Source organism: Urocitellus parryii, chromosome 12 (genome assembly GCF_045843805.1).
Source record: "Urocitellus parryii isolate mUroPar1 chromosome 12, mUroPar1.hap1, whole genome shotgun sequence".
NCBI lineage: Eukaryota > Metazoa > Chordata > Mammalia > Rodentia > Sciuridae > Urocitellus > Urocitellus parryii.
Genome location: NC_135542.1, coordinates 59475815 through 59501659, shown reverse-complemented (window position 1 = coordinate 59501659; position 25845 = coordinate 59475815). Strand labels below are relative to the sequence as shown.

General features: G+C 42.2%; 1 protein-coding gene across 4 annotated transcripts in view; it reads right to left on the bottom strand.

Annotated features, from left to right (window-relative positions):
• Crim1 (cysteine rich transmembrane BMP regulator 1) overlaps positions 1-25845 on the bottom strand; it is a 179247-nt gene that overhangs the window by 79469 nt on the left and 73933 nt on the right. For 3 of the 4 annotated variants that reach the window (XM_026405877.2, XM_026405879.2, XM_026405878.2), the window contains exons 3-4: positions 21770-22012; positions 20579-20699 (exon numbers count right to left, since the gene is read on the bottom strand). In XM_026405877.2, the coding sequence (XP_026261662.2) occupies positions 20579-20699; positions 21770-22012 (364 nt within the window). The remainder of the gene's footprint in view (positions 1-20578; positions 20700-21769; positions 22013-25845) is intronic. The other variant, XM_026405880.2, reaches the window with a different exon arrangement.

Sequence of the window (25845 nt, the reverse complement as noted above, 5' to 3'; positions counted from 1 at the left end):
ATGACAAATCAGTTAAAAGAGAAATTAGGAAAACTATCCCATTCACAATAGCCTCAAAAAATAAAAATAAAATTTGGGGGAATCAATCTAACACAAGAGGTAAAAGACCTCTACAATGAAAACTACAGAACACTGAAGAACTTAGAAGATGGAAAGATCTCCCATGTTCATAGATAGGCAGAATTAATATTGTCAAATGGTCAAAAGTGCTAGATTTAATGCAATTCCTATAAAACTTCCAATGACGTTCTTCATAAAAATAGAAAAAGCAATCATGAAATTCATTTGGAAAACTAAGAGGCCCAGAATAGCCAAAGCAATCTTTGCAAGAAAAGTGAAGCAGGAGGCATCACAGTACCAGATGCTTAAATTATATTACAGAGCTATAGTAACAAAATCAGCATGGTATTGGCACCAAAACTGACATGAAGACCAATGGAACAAAATAGAAGACACAGAGACAAACCCATATAAATATAGTTATCTCGTACAAGACAAAGGTGCCAAGAACATATATTGGAGAAAAGAGCCTCTTCTACACATGGTGCTGGGAAAACTGGAAATCTAATATGTAGTAGAATGAAATTGAACCCCTCTTACCCTGCAAAAAATTCAACTCAAGTAGATCAAGGACCCAAACATTAGAACAGAGATCCTGCACCTAGTAGAAGAAAACGTAGGCCCATTTTTCCATCATGTCGGCTTAAGAACCATCTTCCTTAATAAGACTTCTAAAGTGCAAAGAAGTAAAATTAAAAATCAATAAATGGAATGGTATCAAACTAAAAAGCTTCTTCACAGCAAAGGAAACAAGAACATAAAAACAGAGCCTACAGAATAGGAGAAGAATCTTTGCTACTTGCACCTCAAATATAGCATAAAAAGATTAATCCCCAGGATATATAAAGAACTAAAACACTTAACACCAAAAAAATCAAGTAATCCAATCAATAAATGGACAAAGAAACTTAACAGGCACTTCACAGAAGAAATATGGTCGTCAACAAATATATGAAAAATGTTCAACATCTTTAGCAATTAGAGAAATGCAAATTAAAACTAAACTGAGATTCTATTCTAATTCTAGTCAAAATGGCAATTATCAAGAATATAAGTAACAATAAATGTTGGCAAGAATGTGGGGGGAAAAGGTCACACTCATACATTGCTGGTGGGACTGCAAAGTAGTACAGCCACTCTGGAAAGCAGTATGGAGATTTGTAAGAAAACTTAGAATGGAACTACCATTTGACCCAGTTATCCCACTCCTCGGTATATACCAAGAGGATTTAAATCAGCATACTACAGTGATGGTGCAGCAACCTTAATTCACAATAGCTGAGCAATGGAACCAATCGAGGTGCCCTTCAAAAGATGAATGAATAAAGAAAACATGGTATATATACATAATGGCAATAAAGAAGAATGAAATTATGGCATCTGCTGGTAAATGGATGAAACTAAAGGCTATCATGCTAAGTGAAATAAGCCAAACCCCCCAAACCAAAGGCTGAATGTTCTCTCTGATATGTAGATGCTAACACACAATAAGGGTGGTGGTGGAGAATAAAAACCATTGGTTTAGACAAAGGGGAATGAAGGGAAAGGAGGGAGGATGGGAACAAGAAAACCAGTAGAATGAACTGGTATAACTTTCTTATGTTCATATATGAATAATGACCAGCGTAACTCCACATCATGTCCAACCATAGAATGGAAAGTTATATTCCATGTATGTATAATATGTCAAGATGTACTCTACTGTTATGTATATCTAAGTAGAACAAATAAAAAGAAAGTGTCCCTTTTACAGGTTGACTGACGATGGTCAAATAGCAATTCTGTATAGTTCAACACAATACAACTCAGCTAGATTATCTGGCAGTCATACCTATATTCACTCTCAGAAGAGGGGGGAAACCCCATCATGACCCATATTTGCTTAGGAAATATATTGTATCTATAAATTATGTGAGTCCAGTGTAGTTTAAAGAATTCTTTTATAAGACTTTTCTATATTCCCTGCTTACACACTGGAGGTAGGTATTTTCCCTTGACAGATGGGTGCAGTGAGGCACAGTGCTCCATCAACTGAGCTGAGGTTAAATAGGGTTTCCTGTTCCCTGTGTTCCCCCAGAAGAAACCAGATTCTATTCTAAGTCAGGAAGAGGAAATGCAGAACAACGGAGTATGCAAACTGCACCTTGTCCTCACCACCTTCTCTCTCTTCATTTCCCCCCAACCTTCCCCTTCCCCTTTCCCCAATCCCTGGAAAGGAGCAATCTAGGGAAAGGAGAAGATGCCAGACGGATCAAGGGCAGAAGAAATGGAGGACCACAAGACAGATGCTTAATTCTGCTGAGGCTGCCACTCACATACCCATCCCCAACTCCCTGCTCTGTCTCCCCTCATCCAGGACATGCTGCACCCACAGTCAACAATCTCCAACTACTCTTTGTTCCATTTATCAATGCCTCAGCTCAGCACTCAACACCCTGAAACCCACATACCTTTCTTTCAAAGCCCTCTCCCAGTATTTCTCTTATGCTGCCATCATTTCTCCAGGCACGCCCCTGCTCGGCTGTGTTTCCTTTGCTCACACCAACTAGCTCCTGAACATTCCTTGTCCAGGCCTCGTGCTGATCCCTCTCTTGAGATAACAGCCCCTTCACGGAACCCCACACTTGTCTGCAGCCCTTCTCTCACTCTAGGTAACACGAGTTCTCCCCTGGCCACAAGCTCTTCTGCACTTCTCCTTATATAAATATTTCTTAGACAAAGAACTGGAGGGTTAGAAGAGAGGGATGATACTGAAGAAACGAAATGAACAGACAAAGAAAGGGAGAAGCAGAGTGCTGATTCTCCAGGGTGAGCTCAAAAGGTTTCTCCAGGCAGAGCTAAGTACGTGACACTTTGTGCAGAAGTGCTGACGGCCTTAAAAACAAAACAGCTTTATTGAGATATAATTCATGGCGAATGATCCAGTGGTTCTATATCCACAGGGTTGAGCAACCATCACTGGCACCTGAGTTCAGAGCATTTCTATCACCTCAGAATGAAACCCTGCACACACTAGCAGCCAGACCCCATTCCTCCCCCCAACCCCCCAACAACCACTAATTTATGTTCTGTCTCTGTGAACTTGCCTATTCATATAAATGGAATCATATAATATGAGGGCTAAGGGCTTTTTAACTTCAAACAAGAAGCAACCTGTATTTGCAATTTGCCAGAAAAAAAAAAATCAAGCCTCCAATGTTATCCTTGGTATTAAGATAATGATCAATCAAAGCACCACATTAATAAATTTTTGCATAATGTAATCACAGCTGCAGCCAGGTGGGACTTGGTTAAGCTGTCTTTTCTTTTCTCGAGTAGGTAATGGATTCACCTTAGTGGGCAGCTGAGTGCCTGAGTGCAAAGATGAACAGCACTCAGAAATCATTAAAACCCCTAGAGGGCACTCACCTCCTTAGGAGGCCCACAGCAGCGTGTCTGCTGGCTGAAAGGCAGTGAGTACAATCCTATTCTTCTCCTTCGTGTCCTTTGCTTCCTGGACTACACAGACAGTCCTGGGCAGGCCAGAAGGCCAAAGTCCTGACTCCTGGGCACAGCATACCAGGTGCTCACAAGTCTGGCCTCTACCTATCTTGTAGCTTCTGTGTTCCACCAGGGGCTCAACACAGACACACTCCAGCAACAACGGCAATCTACCATTCACGGAATCCACCCACTCCTGCCTCTTACCACTCCATGCCACAGTTCAGATGTCCGTTCAACCTCAAGTCCCTGCTTCTCCTTTGTCCCTGGAGAATTTCCCACAGCCTTGAAGACCAACACATCCTATGAGGCTTTCTCTGATCAAAAAACAACCAGGATTAATTTTCCATCTTTTGACCTTCAACAATACTCAGGGGGGTCTCACTCTTGGAGTGTGTCTGCTCACCATACTAAAACAAAATCACACTGATCATCCTCTCAATTCCTCTAGTGCAGGGGCATGTCTGACATGTATTATAAAGTTAGAAAATGAATGATAAAGACATCCAAACAAAAATTTGGAATGAACTCCCCCCTCCATGGCTAAAATGTCAGGGGTGAGAGGATGCTTTTACATATTGAAGACTCGGAGAGGTACGGCATCTTTTCAAAATCAGCATGTGGAAAGAAAGACTACAGAATTTGTTTTGAATAAGATTCCAGGGTACCACATTTGGGGATTATTATTAGTCTGGGGAAAGACTACAGAATCTGCCCATAACATAAGCTCTGTAGGAGAATCCAGGATCCACTTTCTGAGAACCTCATGCCCAAATGTGCAGGGTTTGGGTTGCTATATTTCAATTTGCATTTTTCATTGGAAAAAAACCCAAGTAGGACTCATTTTAACACTTCACCAAGAGTGGTGCTTACTAGTACACATTTTCAGTCATTCACAGGGACTCCTTCCTACCTAAAGACCACTGCTGAGGAGTGAGAGACACCTGAGTAAGAGAAGGAAAGAGCAACTTATTTATCCAATATCATCATCCACCAGAAAAATATGCAACCACCAGCAAGTCACTGAAGCCCTTGGAGGCTTGGTTTCTCATTCATAAAGGGAGATGGTTGGATTATAGCAACCTTTCTCCTAAGAATAAAATCCTATGGTTGTACTACTGCCATTACCATCCCCACCACTGCCAGAATCTGATTGCAGCACACTGGATTCTATTGCTTCTAGCCTGCCTGTACCCTCTCCTTAGACCCCTTTGCCCCCATCCATGTCCCCCTCCAAACACCTAGACTTCCAGGCCTGGGTCAACATGGGGTCTTTTCCCTGAGGTTTTCTGGGTGATCCCCCCCCACCCCGTGGTATAAATAATCACATATTTATATTTTTCCCCCATAAAAGAAGATCCTAAGCAATGCAGGAGAATTAACAGCACACCAGAGGCTGATGCCCCTGTATCATGAGGCGTGTTTGAGACTCTTTAAAATTTGCCTCTAAGGACTGATGGTTTGTTTTATCTGAACCGTCTAGAGAAATTTTAAAGATGCTACATGCTAGAGTGGTTGTTGAAGGAGCCGCCTCCTGCGGTTCCTATAGCCCCCTTTGCAAAGAACAGGAGTACTCCTGGAATGTGCCCCGGGGTGCAGGGAGCCACTGTGCTGAAGGCAAATGTTGATCTCATGTTCCCCACAATAAGCTCCCTCTTCAGAGGAGGAAATTTGGAAGCAACTATCAGACCCCTCATCTTCCCCAAGCAGCCCCTTATCTCTCTGCCCATATCCTGGAGGGAAAACAAGCTGCTAAGGCTCTCTGGAAAAGATTTCTTCCAGGACTGGCTTGACTCCACATCAAATGGAGTGCCTGAGTCCTTCCAAAGAGGAGATATCACTGTCTGCACATCCAAAACTACCATTTACAGGTGGGAGGAGGTCTCCCCCTGAGTCGGGAAGCAAGGATAAATGAAGAATTAAAATGGCAAAGCACCTGTACAAGGAGGATCCCACACAGTGCATTAATGACAGCGTGTGTTGGGAATGGAAATTACGACAGAGAAAACACAATTCTATTCTATAAAAAGTAGCTTTGATTTTTAATTAAATTCTATGTACTTTCTACTGATTAAATTTCTTGCTTCTTTCCAGGAATGTATAAGTTTAAAAAAAAAAAAAAGGCTACAAATAAAACATCCAAAAAGAAATAGGTTTCTCACTGGAGGGTCCAACTATGGAAAACAGCACACCTCCTGCCTCCCTATGGAAGTTCCTTTGGCTCACAGTTTCTAGCATTTCTCCCAGTGAGAGATCTACCATTGTCCAAACAACTAGGCCTCCTTCACCCTTTCTCAAACTCATCCCTGCGTGATCATATGGTTCTATCACTCAAGCTACCTACGGCATGCACAAGATCACACACTTTCCCAGCAGCCATGTCTCCCTTTTATAGTGAGCTACTACTCGGGATTGTGTGTGTGTGTGTGTGTGTTATATACACACACATACATACATACATATATATATATTTATTCATTTTAAAACCTCTCCCCCTTCAGAGACAACTCCTGGGCTTTCTGTGCTGTTGTCATGCTTTTCTTCTTCTGGCAGGAGGAATTGAAGGATATGCTCCCATGCAGGGACAGGACAAGCTGAGGACAGTTTGGTAACAATTCTTTTGCATCTCCTAATATTAATAATAATGAAACCCACTGTAAGCCCTTAATATAGCAGTCACTACAGCTTTTATATTCCTAGCTTTCTCAAGGGACAGACAAATTATGGCTTCCTCCTCGAGGCTGGCATGGGGCTCAGGAAGTTTCAGGTGGTAAAAGTTCAAAGAAAAATGGTATAATCCGTAGGAAGATACATGCTTTACGTTTCTATAATTATTATAAAATTATCTTCTAGAACTACGTCCCGCAGCAAGCAGGTGTGTTGAGAAGAAAGCAATGGCCCTTTTGGTAAATTACTGCTTTGATGTGACTGGCTAAGGAAGAGGGTTGGGGCAGCGCTGAAGGTACTTAATCCTGGCAGCAGGGGAACCAGATGCTCAGACACACAGCTGAAAACCAGGCCTCCTGTTGGAGGGCTCAGGCGGCATCCTGAACCACTCAGTCCAGCCCAACAACCGGAAATAGAGTCTGAGAGCGGGAACACAGGGCTCTCTGCCTCTACCTCCTGAGGCCTAGGGAAGACACTGGCATTTGCTGTCATGACTGGTGGGATGAGAGGGAGACTGGGCTGATGAAGGGTATTACAAGTGGATGCTTTGGAACACGAAATCAGCTTGTTTATGGACACGTAAATTACTTTCTAACCATTTACTAAGAGCGTACATGCAGCAGACACGAGGCTGGTTGGGGGCTGGGATACACCGGGTCCTGCTTTACTTTAGGGAGTCTGATACATTAACGGCATCAGATACGAAACTGCCAATGAGACTTTTCATATAGACTACTCCATCCCCTCCCCGGAGCACAGGAAGAACAAACACCAGCAACATCTGAGCTAACTTACTATTTGAAAACCTGAGCACAGCCTCCACTGCCACGGCTGCTGACACTCCTTGAGGCCATCTGGGGCCTGAGCAGGCACTCAGGCAGATGACTTTAAGCACGCACCCACTTGCATCCATGCAGACAGGCCATTCCCAGCCTCTCAGCCTTGTCATCAGCACACAGTGCACGATGAACTGCCTCTCATCCTCTGGGAAATGCACCCCAGTGCACCGCTTGGCTCCCGGGAACTCGCCATCCAGCACCGACTTCCCTCCCATCTGTGTCCCTGCTCTCCGCAATCTTTCCTACACAGAAAAACCCACCACCTGAACATCACCACAAAACACATCACTGGAGCCTGCTTCCGACACTGACCTGCCTGTCCCTCAGAGATGCTCTTTTCTTGCAGCCCTCTACGTGGCCCTGGCTACTCCCGTGTTGTGACTCTCCTCTCTCAGGCAAACCCTCTCTGTGGCTTTGATTCTAACCCAGTTCCTCAGAGGCAGAGGCTTGCAGAGTGCACTTGGACATCAGAGAGTCTCGGGTTTGAGTTCTGGCCAATAGGAGCCATGTGACCTTGGGACCTTTGACAAGTGATGCAATCCTTTTAAGCCTCAGTGGAACCTCATGGAAACTGGGGATGGTTAAAGTATCCACTCGTCATAAGACCACTATGTGGATCAAATTAACTGACACGAGAAACACCTAGGAGAGTGCCTGACATAGAAACACTCGACTCATGAGTGATTTTATGTGACTTAGTTGGGAGAGGCTTCAGGGTGATGTGGAAAAAGCATTTTTGACACTGGTCTCACTAGACCCAGTGGCCCTGGCTGCCCCCCACCCACTTCACTGCCTTGTCCTGGGACCACAGCTCTCCGATCTGGGAAGTCGCACGTCCATCTGCTAATCACATGGCCCCAGCCTTCCAGCTTTCCTGTTCCCGCTCCTGCTATACTGACTCCTCAACTTCACTGACACTTCTGCTCCAGACCCTTCCCTTTCCTCCCCAACCTGAGCCTCATCCCAATGGCACTTCTTTAACAAAATAGACTCCAATCTAGTGTTTCTTTCACTTGAAGCCACCAGCTTCCTAATAACTTTACGTTTACCATCTCTTCTTCCTCCTCCAGTATCTGGAGGGGGATTGTGAACGATTCAAGGTTAGTGACCTCAGGGGTGGCACGACCGATTCTGTGCAGAAACAAACTCGATGTGGCTCTCTATACCTTCACTTGTTCAAGAGAACCTCCATTTTTATGTGAAGCATGCCAATTTTCAAATGTAGGTGATCAATTTAAAGATGCTAAAACAAACAAACAAAAAAACCCCCCCTCATCTCAAAACAAAAAAACATGTCTTAGGATCAACCTGAGCCCTGAGGCTTCCAACTGCCCCTTCTACTTCCTCTGGGCTGAGGGCTGCTGGGGAAGAGTGCCCTCTTGGCAGAGGCCATTCCACATCTTCCACACCGAAGCCCCTCATTGTGCCTTACAGACCTCCATTTATCCACAAGGAACATCTCTTCCAAGAGGCTTTCTCTCACTCAAGGCACAAAGATAAATGACTCCTGTGCTGAGGGAGGAGATGTGGGTGGACCATCTGTGAAGTGCCCAACAGGTAAGAGGGAGTGGAAACCGACGGAAGGCATTCCAAATAGAGGAAGAACTTCAGATTTTACAGAGGCAAGAAAAGAATAGAGTGTTTAGTTTACAGAAAAAGGTTCCGCCCACCACAAACGTATCCTGTATTGAGATGAGGACCAGGGAATATTACTGAGGGACTGGAGGTTGGCCGTAGGCCAGGGTTGGGTAATAAGGGGGCTCTGCATACCATTCTAAGAACATCTTTGCTGGTAAGCAGTAGGAAAGTAATAAAACATCTTAAACAAGTGATGTAGTCTTGCAGTGGGTGGTTATCTGAGGGAAAACCCAACATAGTCATGAATTCCACTTTTCTTGAATCATAAGATAGGAATTAGAGCTAATGTTTTAAATTGCGGGACACATTAAAAGTTTAAAAAAAAAAAAAATTCAATGACTTACAATAGCCCAGAACGCCCTTTCCTCTTTCTCCATCTGGTGAACTCTGACTCATTCCTAAAGACTCAGCTCAAAAGTCAAATCCGACAGTTTTCCAAATAGGAATTAATATTTCTTTGCACTGAGAACTTTTTGTTATTTTGCATACTTCTCTTTCCAAAAAAATATTAACACTTGAAACTACAATCTTTTTCCATCCTCGCCTTCCCTTAGACTATACACTCCTTCTATGGTGGCTACATTTTTTTTCCTACCAGGTACCCCAACGCTAGGCACATGACCAACACTCAAAATGTTTGTTCCCAGAACAAACCAAGAACACCCAAGGGTTGTGATCCTGGGATTTGCTACACTGTCAATATAACTGAAACAAATTTTCTATTTGCTTGTGCCTGTGCTAGAGACTGACAAGACACAAACATGTTAAGATTGGCCCTTGCCTTCAAATAGTGCAGTCTGCAATAGCCCCCCTTTAGCTATGGTTTCACTTCCTATGGTTTCAGTTACCCATGGTCAGAGCAAACTTCCAGAAGTAAACAATCATGAGTTTCAGATGACTTTTATTACAATATAGTATTACAATTGTTCTATTTCATGATTATTATCTATCTTGTACTGTACCTGATTTATAAATGTCATCAGAGGTATGTAAGTATACAGAAAATATAGAATATACAGGGTTTGGTATTAGCTGAAGCTTTAGGCTTCCACTTTAGGTTCTACTGGGACATATCTCCTAAGGATAAAAGTGAACTATCTTAATGATGTAGGAAATCTCAAAAGACTCCTCAAGAATCCATGAATGAGCTATGGAAATCAAAGTAACTGATCATATTATCTCAAGAGCCATGATATGTGATATCTTTCCTTTTCAAATACAAGCAAAGTCCAGAAAAGATAATTTACAATGCACCTGTCTATGTGGTACAGCCATACAAGACTGAGAAGTCCACAGAAAACTAGGTATCTCCACTTCTGGGTTCTAGTTAGGCAAATAAAACCCTGGCTTTCTGCAAACTCAGTCAACTTCCATGACGCATGACGCGGAGCCATATCACTTACATCCAATGTAAAGGCAAAAATCGGTAAATTCTGTAAAATTTGAGGTTGCTTTTTTTGGTATTTCCAGAAAGGTAATTTATTTATTTGTTTGTTTGTTTAAGATTTGCTTATTAGCTCTGTAAACAGTTTCACAAAGTGCTTTGGTAGGACTGTCCCGAGTGGTTCTTCTGTTTTCTGCATCATGATGATGATGAGGACGATGATGACACAGCAAATGAGATAGGTGAGGAAAGTCCTTAGGTTCACTATTATTTATGAAACGAGTTCTGCTTTCAAAATTCACTGAAATCTTATGGAATTCAGTTAAGTTACCATCTTTCAGATGGAGTCAGAGGGCCATGTACAGGGTCTGATGTCCATGACCACTCAGACCAATTTGTAAGCTACTGAGTGATAGCCCTGCTTGTTTTTAGGACTAAAACAAATATAAAATAAGACTAGATAGTGGGTCAAATTCATGGGGGAACACAGAAGGCATAAGGCCCCAGTGCAGCAAGCAGAGGGTTCACACATCTGAAATGCATTATTGACAAACCCAACACTCTACTGGGAAGATAGCTCATCTCTAGTGGGCAAGGGCTTTACTTCTAGGAAAGAATATTTTCTTCAATCTGGGGAGAGATCCAGAAATAACATGGAATTCCTACAATTATTTTGTTTTAAAAACATCAGAGTTTAATATAGACTCTGGCTTTTTTAGTCATGAGTTGACTCGTTCTTTTGGGCCAAACATTACTGTGACAGAGGGCAGCAGAATAGATGTTCTTTTCTTAGTTGAGAAAGAAGCGCTTCAAATATACTTCCAAATTTTTTTTCTGCATGTGTTTAAAAACAAAAAAAGAACGCTACCATGATAGCACATCAAGAGTCAGGAATGTTTTAATTCTGTGCTATGCTAATGCATATTTTACATATTGTATAATTTAATTTTATTTGTCCCTTAAGGCAGCTGGAGAAATTTTCCAAATTAAAGAGAACAGAAAAAAAAAAATAAGCTGAATTAGAGAAATCTGTCTACTAATAGACCAATCTTAACAAATAACTAAGAACACTATTATATAGTATCATCCGTGAGACAGAATCTTGGAACAGATGGACATGATAATTAATTACAACACTCTTAATTTGATAAAGTCCTTTGAAACTGCATATTCAGGAACAATTTTCACTGGTTAGCCTGAGTGGGCATGATACAAGCAACTTAATTATCTAGCAAAGTTAAAGAGCATATGGGTCTGTAACAAATATTATTTCACGACCTAAAGAACTTAACACTGTCACAAAAGAAAAAGAGAAGGGATCCCTGAACTCTAAGCCCAAACCTGACAGTTTCAAGCCACCCAAGGACACTTCTGGCTTTGATGTATTTGTCTGGCTGGACTGATGTGCCCTGGGCTGATTGTCCCTGACCCAATACTTCCACCTCCTATCACCCTTCTGAAGGCTTCAAACAACAGAATTATTGGCTAGGGCTCTGGAGATAAGAGTTGACTACAGAACCTTGGAAATTCAACCACCTAAGTTTAAATACTTTAGCAAATGGAATGCTAAAGGATTCTGATACTGTTATTAAGAGCTACTGCTCAGAATTGGATAGATGTTACTGAGCAGAGAATTACAAAATCCACTGAGTTCTCAGTAGGAAGGGAACTGTGTGATCAAGATTGAAACAACAGGAAAATGGGGAAGAGTAAAAAGAATGATCACCTGTGATCACCTGTTGTTCTATAATGTGTAGGTGCTTTTTGTGGGCCCTGATTTCTTAGTTTGTATGTAAAGCTAGGCTAGCTTTACATACATACTACTAGATAGCTTTTTCCTAAATTCAGTTTTCATTATTTGGTAGAAAGCAAGTCTACTTATTGATACACACACACACACACACACACACACACACACACACACACACGCTAGTATCACTGCATCTCTATCATGACAACAAGATTAATTTGAGTGGGTTAAAAACCAGTTGCAGATAAAGCAATCACAAATTATTAGTGTGTGTGAGTGTGTGTGTGTGTGTGTGTGTGTATCTTTTTTTTTTTTTTTAACTTGAAGACATATATTACTCTGTGTATGTGCTTCTTTCATGTTATACTCCAAAGGTCTGGAGCCTTCCTGAAATCAGCATAGTGATATCTGCAAAGTGTGGAGATCTTTCAAGCCAGGGCCATGTTTTGTTCACCACAATATCCCACACCAAGCCCAGTGTTGTCTGTTTTCCATTAAGTCCTCAATGAGCATTAAATTCTTAACTATTTTAAGAATTGAGCATTTTCAAATCTGTACCTTGTTTTTACTCACTGTAGTTATGTGGTCAGATTAATTTTGATTTAACTCAAGTGCTTCTGAAGGGAAGGGCTAACTTGCCAAAGATTCCATTCAGCTAGCCTCATCCAGAATGAGTCAATTTCAGCCTGTGAATTTTGGAACTCCAGAAAGCTTCTTTTCCAACCATCTACATCTATTCACAAGAAACAGTGTGCTAGCAATCTGCCAAGATTCTATTATCATAATCCAACACAGCACCAACAAGATGAATTTTCTTCAAAGTGCAAAGAAACCAGGATTAGGGAATGGTAACTAAGCATTCTAGGTTTTTTTAACTGAAGCCTCTGAGAATAAACACCTCGTTGTTACAGTGAAAGTACACGCATTTCATGACCTTCACTCTGATCATGGACTGTACATTCAACATATCTTTCAGGCACAATGGCATTATCATGCTTCCTTTCATCTTAATTCCTTTCCTGCAGTTACAATGTTTGGAGCTGTTATGATATGACAGGATATGATTGGGAAATTCTTTTCTAAGGTCAATGTCAAGGGGGGGGGGAAACATGGCTCAAACAAGAAAAAAGAGAACTTAATTTAGTAGTTTTATTTTAAGAGACATATAAAGAAATGGCCCAATTATAAAGGTAGGAAGCACTCCTCCATAAAAATAGCATGGCATGTGTGAGTTTATGTACAATTAAATGTGAAATACAGAAAAAGGCTATGAGAATATGGAAGGGTTGAATGAAGAGAGAGCAGCAGGGAAGACAGACAGGAGTCAGAACTTCAGGGAAAATGATGCAGCAACAGGTGGGAGGAAACAAGTGTGAATATGGGTTCAGGGTCAGGGAGCAGCCACACACAGCCATGCACTGGCTGATGTCCTTCACACAGGTGGGCAAGTGAGGACCCTCGGGACCACGCACACACTACCCTCCCTCTAACACACACACAGGCCTGCCGGACAGGCAGAGATAGCTACATTCTGTCAGAGCACAAGTTTAACAGAGTACATCCTTATCTTGCGGACTCAGCCTTTGGCCCTATATTCCCAGCTTCTGCTAGGTAGAGGCTATTTATACATTTAAAAAAAAAAAAAAGGTAACTAGCAATATTCAACTAGCCATTGGCCAATTGGACAATCCATTTTATTAGATTATCACCCAGTTTCACAATCCGACCAGTCAGATTAACATGGCTTAAATCATTAGTTTAGTAGTTTGTGTATTTCATTTTGCCCTAAGTTTTTTTTTCTTTTTAAAGAAAATTTGAATAAAAAGTAATATTAGGATTTTCCTTGGACTCAACCCCTTTCCTATCACTGTGCAAACCATATATGGTTCCCTTCTGAGTCCCAGGCATTTCTAAAAATGACCTTCTTCTTCCTTTCCTAGGAATCTCCTAACACCAGTGGCTTGGGTTCCCTCCTCTCTAAAAGGGCACGGAAAAGCCAAAGTATCTAGAGATAGAAGTTACTTAAGAGTTACTTTTGAGATCATCTCCTCCCCTCCTTCTTTCTCAGATAAGAAAATAGACCCAGATAACATGGATGTCCAAATTCATGCAGAAGCAGTAGGCCCGGATTCCAGCTCTCTAAGCATCCAGTTTGTGTGATGCAGAGAGAACACTTTTAGTTACTGAATGGTTTATGCACAGGTCTGCATTTCCTTACAGAGGATTATAAAGGAAATGTGCAGAATACGTCGTGTCAGGTCCCCTGGGTGGTGGGACTAGGGGCTGGTGGTAACTGAACTCAGGACCTTGGGGGACAGTGCAACCCAATGATCTGTGCTTGCTCAGCCTGGCTCTGTTGCAACTCACTATGCAGAGACCTTCCAGCTCCTCATGCTTCATCTATGAAATAGGAGAGTGATACAACCTTCCTCTCAGGTTGAGCTCTATGAATTTCAACTGGAACTGCACTGAAAATCTCAATCTACGTTACTTAATTTTTTTGGTGAAAAGAGAATGCACACATTAGTCAACATTTTAGCTAAGAGATAATCTAAAATTTTTAATTACTTTGGAGATAGGAAGTAAAACAACAACAACAGCAACAACAAAACCACACATTTAAGTCTTGATTTAAAAATAAAATGGAATTTTTTGGTACAGAACTTCAGAAAGCAAGAGAGATAAAAGTCCCAAATATAGCTGCTAGAAGAGAATCAGGCCCTTTGGTCAGAGAAAAGGCAGGAGCCAGGAGAAAGCTTGGGAACCTGACTTTCCACAGCATACAAAACCCAGAAGAAACCCTATTTTTAAGTTTTTGAACATCATAAACAGTGACTTAATTTATTTCTACCTCAAAATAACTGGCTTGGATTTTTCTCAATAATTTTTAAGAAAGGCATATTTATAGACAGAAGCTGATAACAGAATGTTTTGGAACACAAAATTTAAGACAATCTCATAAATACAGAATGGGTGACTATCAGTAATATTAAGTTCATTCATCTTTTTAATAAAAATATAAAAAGTTACTTATCAAAAGGTATAAGGTTTAAAAAAAACACATTTGACTTACAGTAAAAGTAAGGTGTATAGATATTGTTGTCCAAAATTATAATTACTTAATGTCCACCCTAAGCCTATATCTGAGAGATGCATGAGAGAGGTAAAGTGAGTTCTGTAGACTTAAGCAAACTGAAGCACTGAAGAGTGAGGGGTGCAGAGAAGACACTTATAATCTGGGAGCTGCAGTTTGGGCTGGGTCCCACAGGAGACTGTGGGTTCCCAGATGTACCTACAGCCCAGGTGGGTCAACTCTTCAACCACCTCCGGTAGATCCATTTCACTCAGGCAAGATCAATCACTATAGAGCAGAATTTCTATGCAAGATCCTTCCAAGTTTTGTTTTTAAAAATATGACCTGGTTTCATCAGGTAGATCCTCTGGCATCCTCCAACTCACATTCCCTGTTGTGTGATGAGAGAAAACCCAGTACCTAGAGTGGTCAGAACAGTCCTTAAGCAGAGGAGGTAAAACTATTGATCAGCTAAATGATGCGCAGAGCTGGGGTGGTGCTCAGAGGCTCCTGCCTCCTGAGTCTTCTCCAAGTGAACTGTTGGTTGGCAAGTGAGGGAGGGAACAGACTGGTGCTGAGGGACCACGGAGCTTAATATAAGGTGTCCTCTGAGTTGCACTTGAGGACACGGAGCCCCAGGGCCAGATGGACATTAATTAGTCTTTGGAAAAGGGTCAGACATCCGTAGCACTTTGCCAATGTTTTGTAATCTTAAAATAAAATCTAGGAGGCACCTAGTTTGATTAACTATATATTATGGAAGATTAAAAATGGCCACAAATTCCATGAAGCTTCTTCCACCAAGAGGTAGACTCTACTCTCCCACCTTCTGGATAGGGCTTATCCTGTGACTTGGCTCTGACCATAAGAATGTGGCGGAACAGATGTGTGACTGCCAAGTCTTGGTCTTTAAAGGCTCTGCTACTTCCTCTCACTCCTGCCACTAGTGGGCTGCGGGGATCCAAGACCACATGGAGAGAGGCGCCCTTGTAGCCATCCCAGTTAACAGACACGTGGATGATATATCCAGTCCCAGCTGACCAGCCAGCTGACCACAAAACCGCCCAGTCAATACACAGAGTCATGAGAAATAATAAACCTTGTTGTTTTTAACTACTGCTTTGGGGGATAGCTTGTTACCTAGCAAAGAATAAATGAAGCGTGTGAATTTTGTTAATTTGAACCATGCGGATACAAACAAACAAGTCAGTGAGAAATAAATTCCTATTCCTTGATTTGTTTCCTGGTTTTAAAGATAACAACAGCAACCAAAACCATTGTTATCAAAAATACTGCAGCAGAAAAAGAACTACTTAAAAAAAAAAAAAAAAAAAAGATACTGCAGTGGAAGGAGCACAGAAGGCAAAGAAACTGCGCTAAAGACTTAGAACTGCTTTGTCCCTTGTACCAAGGAGCATTTTGTGCAAGTAATTTCTTCTTTCAACCTAATTTTCATATCTGCAAATTCCTCATAGAGCTAAGAGTGATGATAAAATAATAACACAAGGGAAAATGCTCTGTAAACAGTAAGGCACATTCCACATTTAATGGGATTGTGGTTGTTACTTATATGTTGCTTAAGGACATGTTTTTCCTGCCCTGCAAAGATGTCAGGTGTGCCAGTGCATATGACAAAGGCTTCTCTGTCATAAATTCCCTTATGCACACAACATTTGTACACGCACAAAAACCATACACTCTCGTGTAGATACTGTCTCACCCACATGAAGAACAGAAGTGTCAAAAACCCCAGGGATGGTCCCAGTTTTCCTTCTTGTTCTGTCCTGGTATACAGCCTAAAGCCACTAATTCTCACTGCTTTCACCCTCTCCAGGTATGAGGAGCTGCCTGCAGGTGACATAATGCCCTAGTGCCAGTAGAAAAGATAAAAAGACCTGAGAGGCTCTCTGGAGACCCAGACCAGGTTGAATTAACAATGGTTAAAAGAACGATGTCTAAAAAAGGATGGAGTTCTTGAGAAGAAGACATACAGAAGAGCCAAAAGTGAAGGATGAGCCATTAAGAAAAATTGGAGATACTGCAAGAAAAGAAGAAATAATCTACACATAGAAAAACCTGAGGCAGGAGGGCCAACCAGTGCCAGTCAGGGACTATACCATGAGAGGGGAGTGTCTGCCACACTTTGGCTGAATGAGAAACAATGAATGAAAACAAGCGGTTAGGGGCCTGAATGGGTGAGACAGTCTCACTGGGAATGGCAATTCCACGTGGGTGGGAATGGAGGAGGAAGGAATTTAGTCTTTAAGATGGGGGAGGGGCACAAACTCCTTTTCTAACCCGTGAAAATATAACAAATCCTTACCCAAAGGAGTTGTTACTATCACTGAAGGTAAATTTCTACTGCTGAAGTTTCGACAGTTCACACCATTTGGCCTTCATGTAAAAAGCTTCCCCCCCTGCATTCTCCAATTAACAGCTTTGCTCTCAGAATGCTCTAAGTTCTTACCAATGCTCTTTATAAATATGCAAGTAAGTGTCAAATAATCACAACAGGAGATTTTATATATTCTATAATGTTCTTTATACCTAAAAATCATGCCCATAAAGACAGAGCATTTGACACGGCTCACAAAATGGCATAGAATGACATGTTTTTTTTTTTCTTTTCATTTAAAATACTACCAACTATTACCACACATTAGGATTTCTTCCTTTTATTTTCCATTTTTACATGATTGCTTGGGATTTTATTCTCTTATCAAAGTATAGTCTGTTTATCACCCTCCTAACTATGTGGGAACCCACTTAATGCACTACCCCAGGCTGAACAGGGTTAAGTCATAGCCGGAGCATATTCTGCATTTACAAACTCATTCAGTATTCAAGCATACACGGAGGGAAAGACATAAGTGCTGACCTCCAGAAACATCCTCTGGTTGGTAAGACAAGACTTTATGCATGTAGCATTGGTGCAAAGAAGTGTATGATTAATTGACAGCACAGAAAAGGACGCACTGGGAGTTCCGAGGGGGTGGGACAGGTGGGGGCTGAAGCACAAGTGGATAAAGTGGAATTTAATTGGAATCCTGCAGGATGAGTGATGTTAGAAAAGGTGGAATGGAGAGATAAAGGTGACTCATGCTGTGAGAGGTGAGTGCAGAGCTTGGAATGCAAGGTTTCTGCAGCATGGAGGAGCACTGGTTCCTCAAGGAGGAGGCAGGGAACAGAGCCAGGGTTCTGAAAAGAGACAGGAGGACTGCCACTTAAAGAGGGGAGGAGACAACAATAAACTAAAAGTAGTCATTCCTTTTCAACTTATAAGTCACCATGGCTGAGAGAGGGTCTGCTAGTTTATCCATTTGCCAATAAATGTAGGTTGACATATTACATCTCGAAGCTACATACAAACACTCCATTTCCTTGAGAATCACACAGAATGCAAAGACCAAAAAAAAAAAAAAATCAATGATTTCCATGTATTATAAAAGGCACTATGATAAAGAGATAAATGGGGAATTATAAGGGAGCAGAGAGGACTGTGTATATCATCCTTAGGGGCTGAAGACTGGAGACCCTCCAAAGAGAAGGAAAGACAGTCTTGAACTGGGCAGAGGCTGCCCAGGTGAAAGAGGAGGGGAAGGCTATTGGGGAAGAGGAGACTGCAAATGCAGACTCAGAGCCAGAAGCGCTAGGAGGGCCCTGATTAGGAGGGAACAAAGCCTGTGTGAGGAGCAGGGGCAGGGATGAGCATGGGTCACTGACTACCTAAAATACAGGAAACCAAAGAGTTGTGAGAACTTACCACTTTGCAAATAATTTACTGTGGGATTCTGAACGACTTCCTTCTCTCTACTCTCAATTTCATCATTAGAGGCACATTTAATGCTGACCGTTCCTCAGTTGAATGCCAAAATCAAAATTGTATCAATAAAATAAGAACCATCCTAAGGTTTACGGTTATTAGAATCAAAGCAGCATGGGAATGAAAGGAAGGGCTCTACTTGAACCTCCTTTCCAATACCACAGTTCTTCTGAGCATGGCTGGTAGATGCCCATTCAGACAAAAAGAAACTGCTCCAATGCCAGGGAGCTCAGGTGGCCTCAGGAAGTAGCCCAAATCATTACTAAACATCACTAGTTGTGAGGAAGTTGTTTTTTTTTTTTTTTCCTTAAACTGAGATTTAACATGTGTTCCTATAGATTCTATCCATTCAAACCCTCCACTGTGCCTCCCATATGCAGTTGGTACTGTACTGCATTAATAACTGAGTTGAGAGTGGTCCCTGTACCTCATTCAAGGGCTTCTTAGTTAACAACTGGCTTGGCTTTGATTAATTAGGTTCTTCAATATAACGTGCCGCCTCTTCCTTCTCAAGGAAACTTTGAGGGAACATCTGCACCGTTAGGACTGCTCCATTCGCCTCCTGAAGTAATTAGCAATAACCTCACAGGTGTGCAGCCTTTCACACCTTCCCAAACATCTTCACAAAGATGACCACATTCTAATGTCATCAGAAGGTGCTGTACCACTTTAGCACATCATCGTCACAAAAAAATGGACCTGCTGTATGGTATAGTATGAAGGACACTTTGAGAGAATCCTAGGATACCAAAGATCTAACATAGTCTAAGAGGAAAGAAGAAAAAGGTAATTATCAGAACAAATCCTGGATGTCTACTCCAATTACAGACAAAAAAATTGATACTTACCATAACTATGGACCACATATAGTCTCAATTTACCAAACCATTTCTATAACCACACCTACTCATTCAACAAACCCAGATGCCAAATGCCTAGCACTGGGACTGAACTAAGGGAGAGGAGGTTAGGAAAGGAGTTAAATAAGCATGGTTTTAACAACTGATATTACATGTGCACAACAACTGAAAGAAATGTGATGACTTTATCACAAAGATGACTTAGTGGCCTGCAAATGATGGAGGGGAGGTCATGGCAGAGAAGAGGGACAGGCATCCCAGGTGGAGGGAAGAGACTGTAAACCCAGTGGGTCACTACACAATTGCCACAAAAGCAAAAATACAAAGGGCCAGGTCCATGGTGGTATTTTGTGGACTGTTCAGAATACAACCCAGGAACACTGAGTCCCAGAGAAGCCCAGTTCTACACCGCCAAGCAGATGTCTTGCTACTAAACTAGCACAATAGTAGCTCTCCCCGCAACAAGAAGCCAAAGAGAGATGTGTTTGTTATTCCACAAAACATGATAGGAATTCACACACCTCTTTGCCTCAGTAAGAAATGGGCCTGGGTAGATGCATGACTCCAAGTGTCAAGGGTCCTGGGCAGCAGCTCTACAAAGCATGCCATGTTTCATCACATTGGAGTCACTGTTTACGCACCTATAAGATCTCTCTGCAGAGAATCAAAACACATGCCTACTCCTGAGACACCTCACTGCCTGCCTCCCTACCTACACAGAGGGGCAGACTTGCCTGTCTAGTTCCCAGCCTTCACAGTGCACAAGCACCCTTACAGGAAGAATCTATGAGGATTAATGATTTAACCTGATGACACCTGGCTTTGATCTGAGGAAAGACCTATGTAAATACCAAGTCATAGTAACAGTTCAGTGATTTCTCCAGAGAAACAGGAAAGTATTAGGTTTCCCAAGGGAAAACAAGCGGCATGCTTGAAACTGTACATTACATGATGCTAACATACAAGACAGAGAAAAAAGCTTGATGGACTGAGAGCAAACCAACCTTGCTGGCAGAGTACAGCAGCCGTCCGCTGTGAGTCTTACTTGAGTTTCGTAGCTGTCCAGGGGGCACACGGCCTGCTGAACAGAGGGGCACTCCACAGTACTGCAGTCCACGCTGAAAACTGAAAGGGGCAAACAGAGAGGTACCATTTACTGTGGCATCTACTTGCATTCTGGAGTCCCACAATGAAGTATCGACTCTTACAAATTTCCCAAGCTTCCTTGATTCCCAAGAAACCCAGTCCCAGTGCTGGTTATTTTTATTTCAGTAATGCTACGAAACTGCAACCTAGCTCAAATTTCCTGTAGAAAAGGTGGGGACAAAACATTGAAGAGTTAAGATGAAGGCAGAGTTAGACCAACGGTGGTTACGTGGATGGTGATGGTCAGCTGGAGGTATTTCTGCTAGAACAAGTTCAAGAGATGGATAAGGGTAGCTCTGCTTCAAGCATTTACCTACCAGGAAAAATAAAACCAAAATAAAAGAAAGAAACAAATCCCGACCAATCATTAGAAACTTGCAAACAGGAAATCACTATAACCCCAAAGTGTTCACAGACCACATGAGAAATGCTGACACAAGAGCAAGGATATTAGAAATAATGTAAAGCAAGAAACAGCTGAGACATGACAACAAATCAAACGTTGGCAAAGAAGGTGAGTAAATAGTCAAAGATGACTTAGCACATGCCATAAAGTCAAGGTGCTGGATGGTGGGGAATTGGCAAGGAGGAAGACTGGGGTTGAGGGTTTCCCTATAAAACTTCTGGCATTTTGATGGGTATGTTTACTAAAAATAACTTTGTTTTATGTGTGATGACTGCTTTCAAATATAATACTTTGAAGCGACAGGTATATCTGCAAATGAGGACTCTGACTTTCTCAAGGGGAACGAAGCAGGTAGCCGTAGCACCATTAATCTTAATCTCACATCCCCATTAAGCAGACTTAGAAGGAAAAAGAGAAGAAAAGAGAAAAAGACACACTCCCTCCCTGAAGGTGCTCATGTACCAGTGAATTAACCCTCTGGTTCTGATTAAGGCCAGACGTCAGGCTGCCATTAGCCTGAAGTGGCCGACTCCCAGCATATTGGGGAGGAATGCCCATCTTTGTGGGAAGGAGAGGCCGCGGGGAGCTGAGGAGGGATCTGCTACCCTCTGATGCAGGCTGCTGAGACAGAGCTCGCGCGTACCTGGTTTGCACTCATAGAGGTCACAGCACTCTCCCGGCTTCCCTGAGGCTTTTGACACTAGTATGTTCAGGTATCCCGGCTGGCAGACTTTGCGCAGACAGCCCGCAGGGTCGCACACGCAGCGGCTGGGTAAGGGGCAGCACTCCCCGGGAGGAGCATAACCCTCGATCAGAACGGAATCTTCAGGGCAACGTGGAGAGAACTGGACTTCACAGCGGGCCTTGGAGCAATCTGGCTTCTCTTCTAAATGGGAGAGAAAGAATTTAGCTCATGCCCAGGGAAGGGGGTGGGGGCACTTTTGTCAGAAGCACAGACAGTCCTGAGGAGCTATTTACTATCCAAAGAGGAGGGCCGAGAAAGAAACCTGGTAAAAACCCTTTGACTTAGTTTTGCCAACCAGGACACTAGAATAGGAGCCTCGAGTTCCCTTCTTCTGCATCTTCCTGCTCTCTCATGTGGAACCACTGAGGTCTAGTGCAATGCCCCAAAGAAAGAGAGGTGAAGGGAAGATGCACCGGGACAGACATGGACGCAGTCATGGACTAACAGACACATATTGGAAGTCAAGAGTTTTAAGGGTTCTTCTCTGAAAACACGAATGGTTGGACATCAAAACAGACCCACACAAATGAATCTTGGCTTCTTCAGAGACCGTGAACAGCGTGCATGACCATCAACATGGAAGAACTCTATCTCCAAACTCCTGAGTTCCGATGAGATGGAACTTATGAAGACCCTGCCATTCTACAATGTGGCGGCTTAATAAAACAGCGAATGAGCCAAATTCCCAAGCAATTCTCCCAAATGGCACCTGGTATGGTTCTCTCTCTAACAGAGATTCATTGAATGCACCTCCTTCTCTTTTCTTTAATATAGTCTACCATCCCCTAAAGAGGAACCTCGATTCTGGAGATGATGAGGAAAATAAAGCTGGGTATTACCCGCCAATTTTAGGAACTGGTAGCAAAACCCTAGCTTCTTGAGCCCCAGTCCACAGCTCACTTTCTTGATTTAAGCTTTTAAGAAACCTCTACCAACATAAGGTGCTTGAGGAAAAGATGGAAATAAATCAGAACCCTGCACCCCATGATCTTTGAAGGGCAGCTGGGAAGATGCTGGGTGAAAACAGTGCTGTGTGGCGTGGGCCACATTTCCAGAGCTCTGTCTTTCCTAGAGTAAAACCCAGAAATAGGATCACACAGTAGGGTCAGACCTAAGAGGTCACCTCGCTTAGTTTCCTCCTTTCGTAGATAAAGAACCAGTGGCAAAAGGCTGAAGTGACCCGCCTAGGCTCAGTGGTGAAATTAAACCCAGGACCCAGGCCTCCTCCACTTCTAGTTCACTCTGCTCTTGATTCCTCAAAAGTAAATCTCTTTCCAAAACCAAGCTTGCTCCTTTTCTCTGGCCCTTTTCTTACTGGATTGATGCATCTCTTATTTCACTGGCCATCTTCCTTGGGCACCTCCTTCCTGTCTAGTCAAGACATAGTACAGGGGACCAAGCACACATTCTGTTCTAGGAAATTTATTCAAAAATGCTGACTGAGCACAAGTACACGGCTTTGGGTACATTAATAAAGAGGAAAAAAAAACAAGATGCCTTACTATTCATAGAGTTTACAAGGCAGTGGAGGGTGACAGAAAAAAAAAACAATAAATATTACAAACAATTATATAATAGTAAAGAGTGACAAGTGCTATGGGGAGTGGAACAGAGAAGAGGGAATTGGAGCATTTGAAAGGAGGGGTGTTTACAATCTGGTAGAATGGCCACGATGGGAAAGCCCAATAGACTTGAAGGAGTGAGGGCGGGTCATGGAGAAAGCAGGGGAAGAACATCCCCACGGAGGCAACAGCTAGCCACACCTGGGTCCCAGGCAGAGCCAGCAAGCCAGTGACACCAGAGCAGAGCAAGGGAGAGGAGGTTAGATGGGCAACAGGGGACCCTGATCCTCTAGAGGCCCTCGGGCCAATTTAAAGCCTGGTTGCTCTAACTGTGAGATAAATCAGAGCTTTGATTATGTAGGAGGAAGGGGGGAAAATCAGAAAAATGGATCTCCTCTTAGAATAGGTTTTGAAGATCCTGGGCAACAATAGAGAACACCTGGGAAGAGGGCAGACACAGGAGGAGGTTGGAAAGGCTTTGGGAGAGAGAATATGGAAGGAGTCAGGTGTACACACTCTCTACCACAGCTGGGTGGCAGGTGAGTTGGAGTGGTTAGACTCGAGCTGGGGTGGTTAGACTCTTCATGGTCTTGTGACCTGCCCTCTGCCACCTAACTTATGGCTGCTCTCTAATCTTCCTGTGGGACAGAATGCTACTTCACGGGCACCTATGCTTCCCTGGGGGCAACATTCAACTGCTGGCCTCTGTTCTCTTGGGGCTGCTGTCAACATGCTAATATCCCAAAACAAAACAAAACAAAAAAAAAACAAAACAAAAAAAACCATGAAGTTTAAAGCAGACTGGAAAGTAAAACAGCCTCTGTCCTCAAAGTAGACTTCATTAACATGCACACCATGTACTAATGTCACAATCATCCCCTACAGTGAGTTATCTGTCCACAGATTATGAAAACTGAGGTTTGGACAGGTCAAGTTAATTGCCCAAGATCACGTTACTAGTAAATGGACATGATGATTTGAGACTTGACCCCTCAGGTGCCATTCATGCCCCTCTGTAATAACACTCCTCCTGTCTCAGGAGCCACTGGTGCTGGTACTGTTCAACCCTGGATTGGCCAGTCTTTCCCAGGTAGATGATTTCTCTGGACTCGTCTTTGTTTTTGATCAGAACTGTGGTTTCTGTTAAAGCTGCCCGGCTTGGCTAGATTCCTGGCTCCCTCTTACTCAGCCTTATCTCAAAGCACAAGTCATGGGGCATACAAAGCTTGTTTTCCTGGACCCAAAAGGATTTGTTACTCTAATCTTGGAGGATCCATCTATCCTACCTTCATATTGTTACCCCAAGGAACTGCCCTGAGAAGAGAACATGATTAAGTAAGGAGGAACTGCAACCCCAGGTTCCCAGTTGAGTGGGGCAGAATAAATCAAAGAGCTGGGGAGGAGATGGCAAATCTTGACTGTGGGTACTGATCAAGTTGGAGCTGGTAAAGTACAATTCAGCAGACTGCTAATTTGGCAAACAAAACCACTGTTTTACAATTAAGAGAAGCTCTGTGACTTTCACTGCAAATAGCACTTAATTCCTACTCTTACTCATTTGCTGTAATTAACATTATGCATCACATTCTACTACTAATTCTTATTCTACAAATACTCAGTATGTATAATCTGACTTTCCAAACATGACTCAATTAACCATGTTTCCATTAAAACCCAACATATCGGCTCTTGCTATTTTCCACTTTGCAGTCTCTTTAACAATCCCAACACTATCACCTCTTGAAGTATGTTTTGCAGCTCAAGCCTTGAGAGATTTTCTTCTTAAGAACTGCTTTGGCAATAGGGGTGGGATAGCATGGCTCGGAAGGATATAAGAATATTAAAAATGAAAGTTCTATCTTATTAAATGCTTCAACTTTTCTCCAGAGGATCATACTGGCTTTTTCTTTATTAATATCCATTAGTAGGTGTTATACTATCTTTGTATTCTTAGAATAAGCCTGGTTTTTAAAGATCCTGTTAACTTTGACTTCCTAACATTTCAAGATTTTTAAACTTATAAACTTGAGTAATATCAGTTACTACTTCTCACTCTCTCATTTCAGCACTACACAAACTCATTCAATGAGTTAATTTTTCAGCATTATACTTCTTTATTCTATGCAAAATATTTTTTAAAGACACAGGATTAAATGAGAGTAGAAACTAAATTATGGTTTTAATATCTTCGTCAAATACTGCTTTAGTTAATTCTAATTTTTTACAGCATTATTCTCAGTGTGACTTGTTCCTAAATGATCTATAATTCAGCTTTGAAGTCTTGGGGAGTTTTCCCTTTTGATTTTATAACTTTACTTGCTTGTTACCAGGAAATACATGTGGTACAATTTTCTACTCTTGCTAATTTCTTAAATTTTTTACATTTTTGGCACACATGTGTGTTATGAGCTT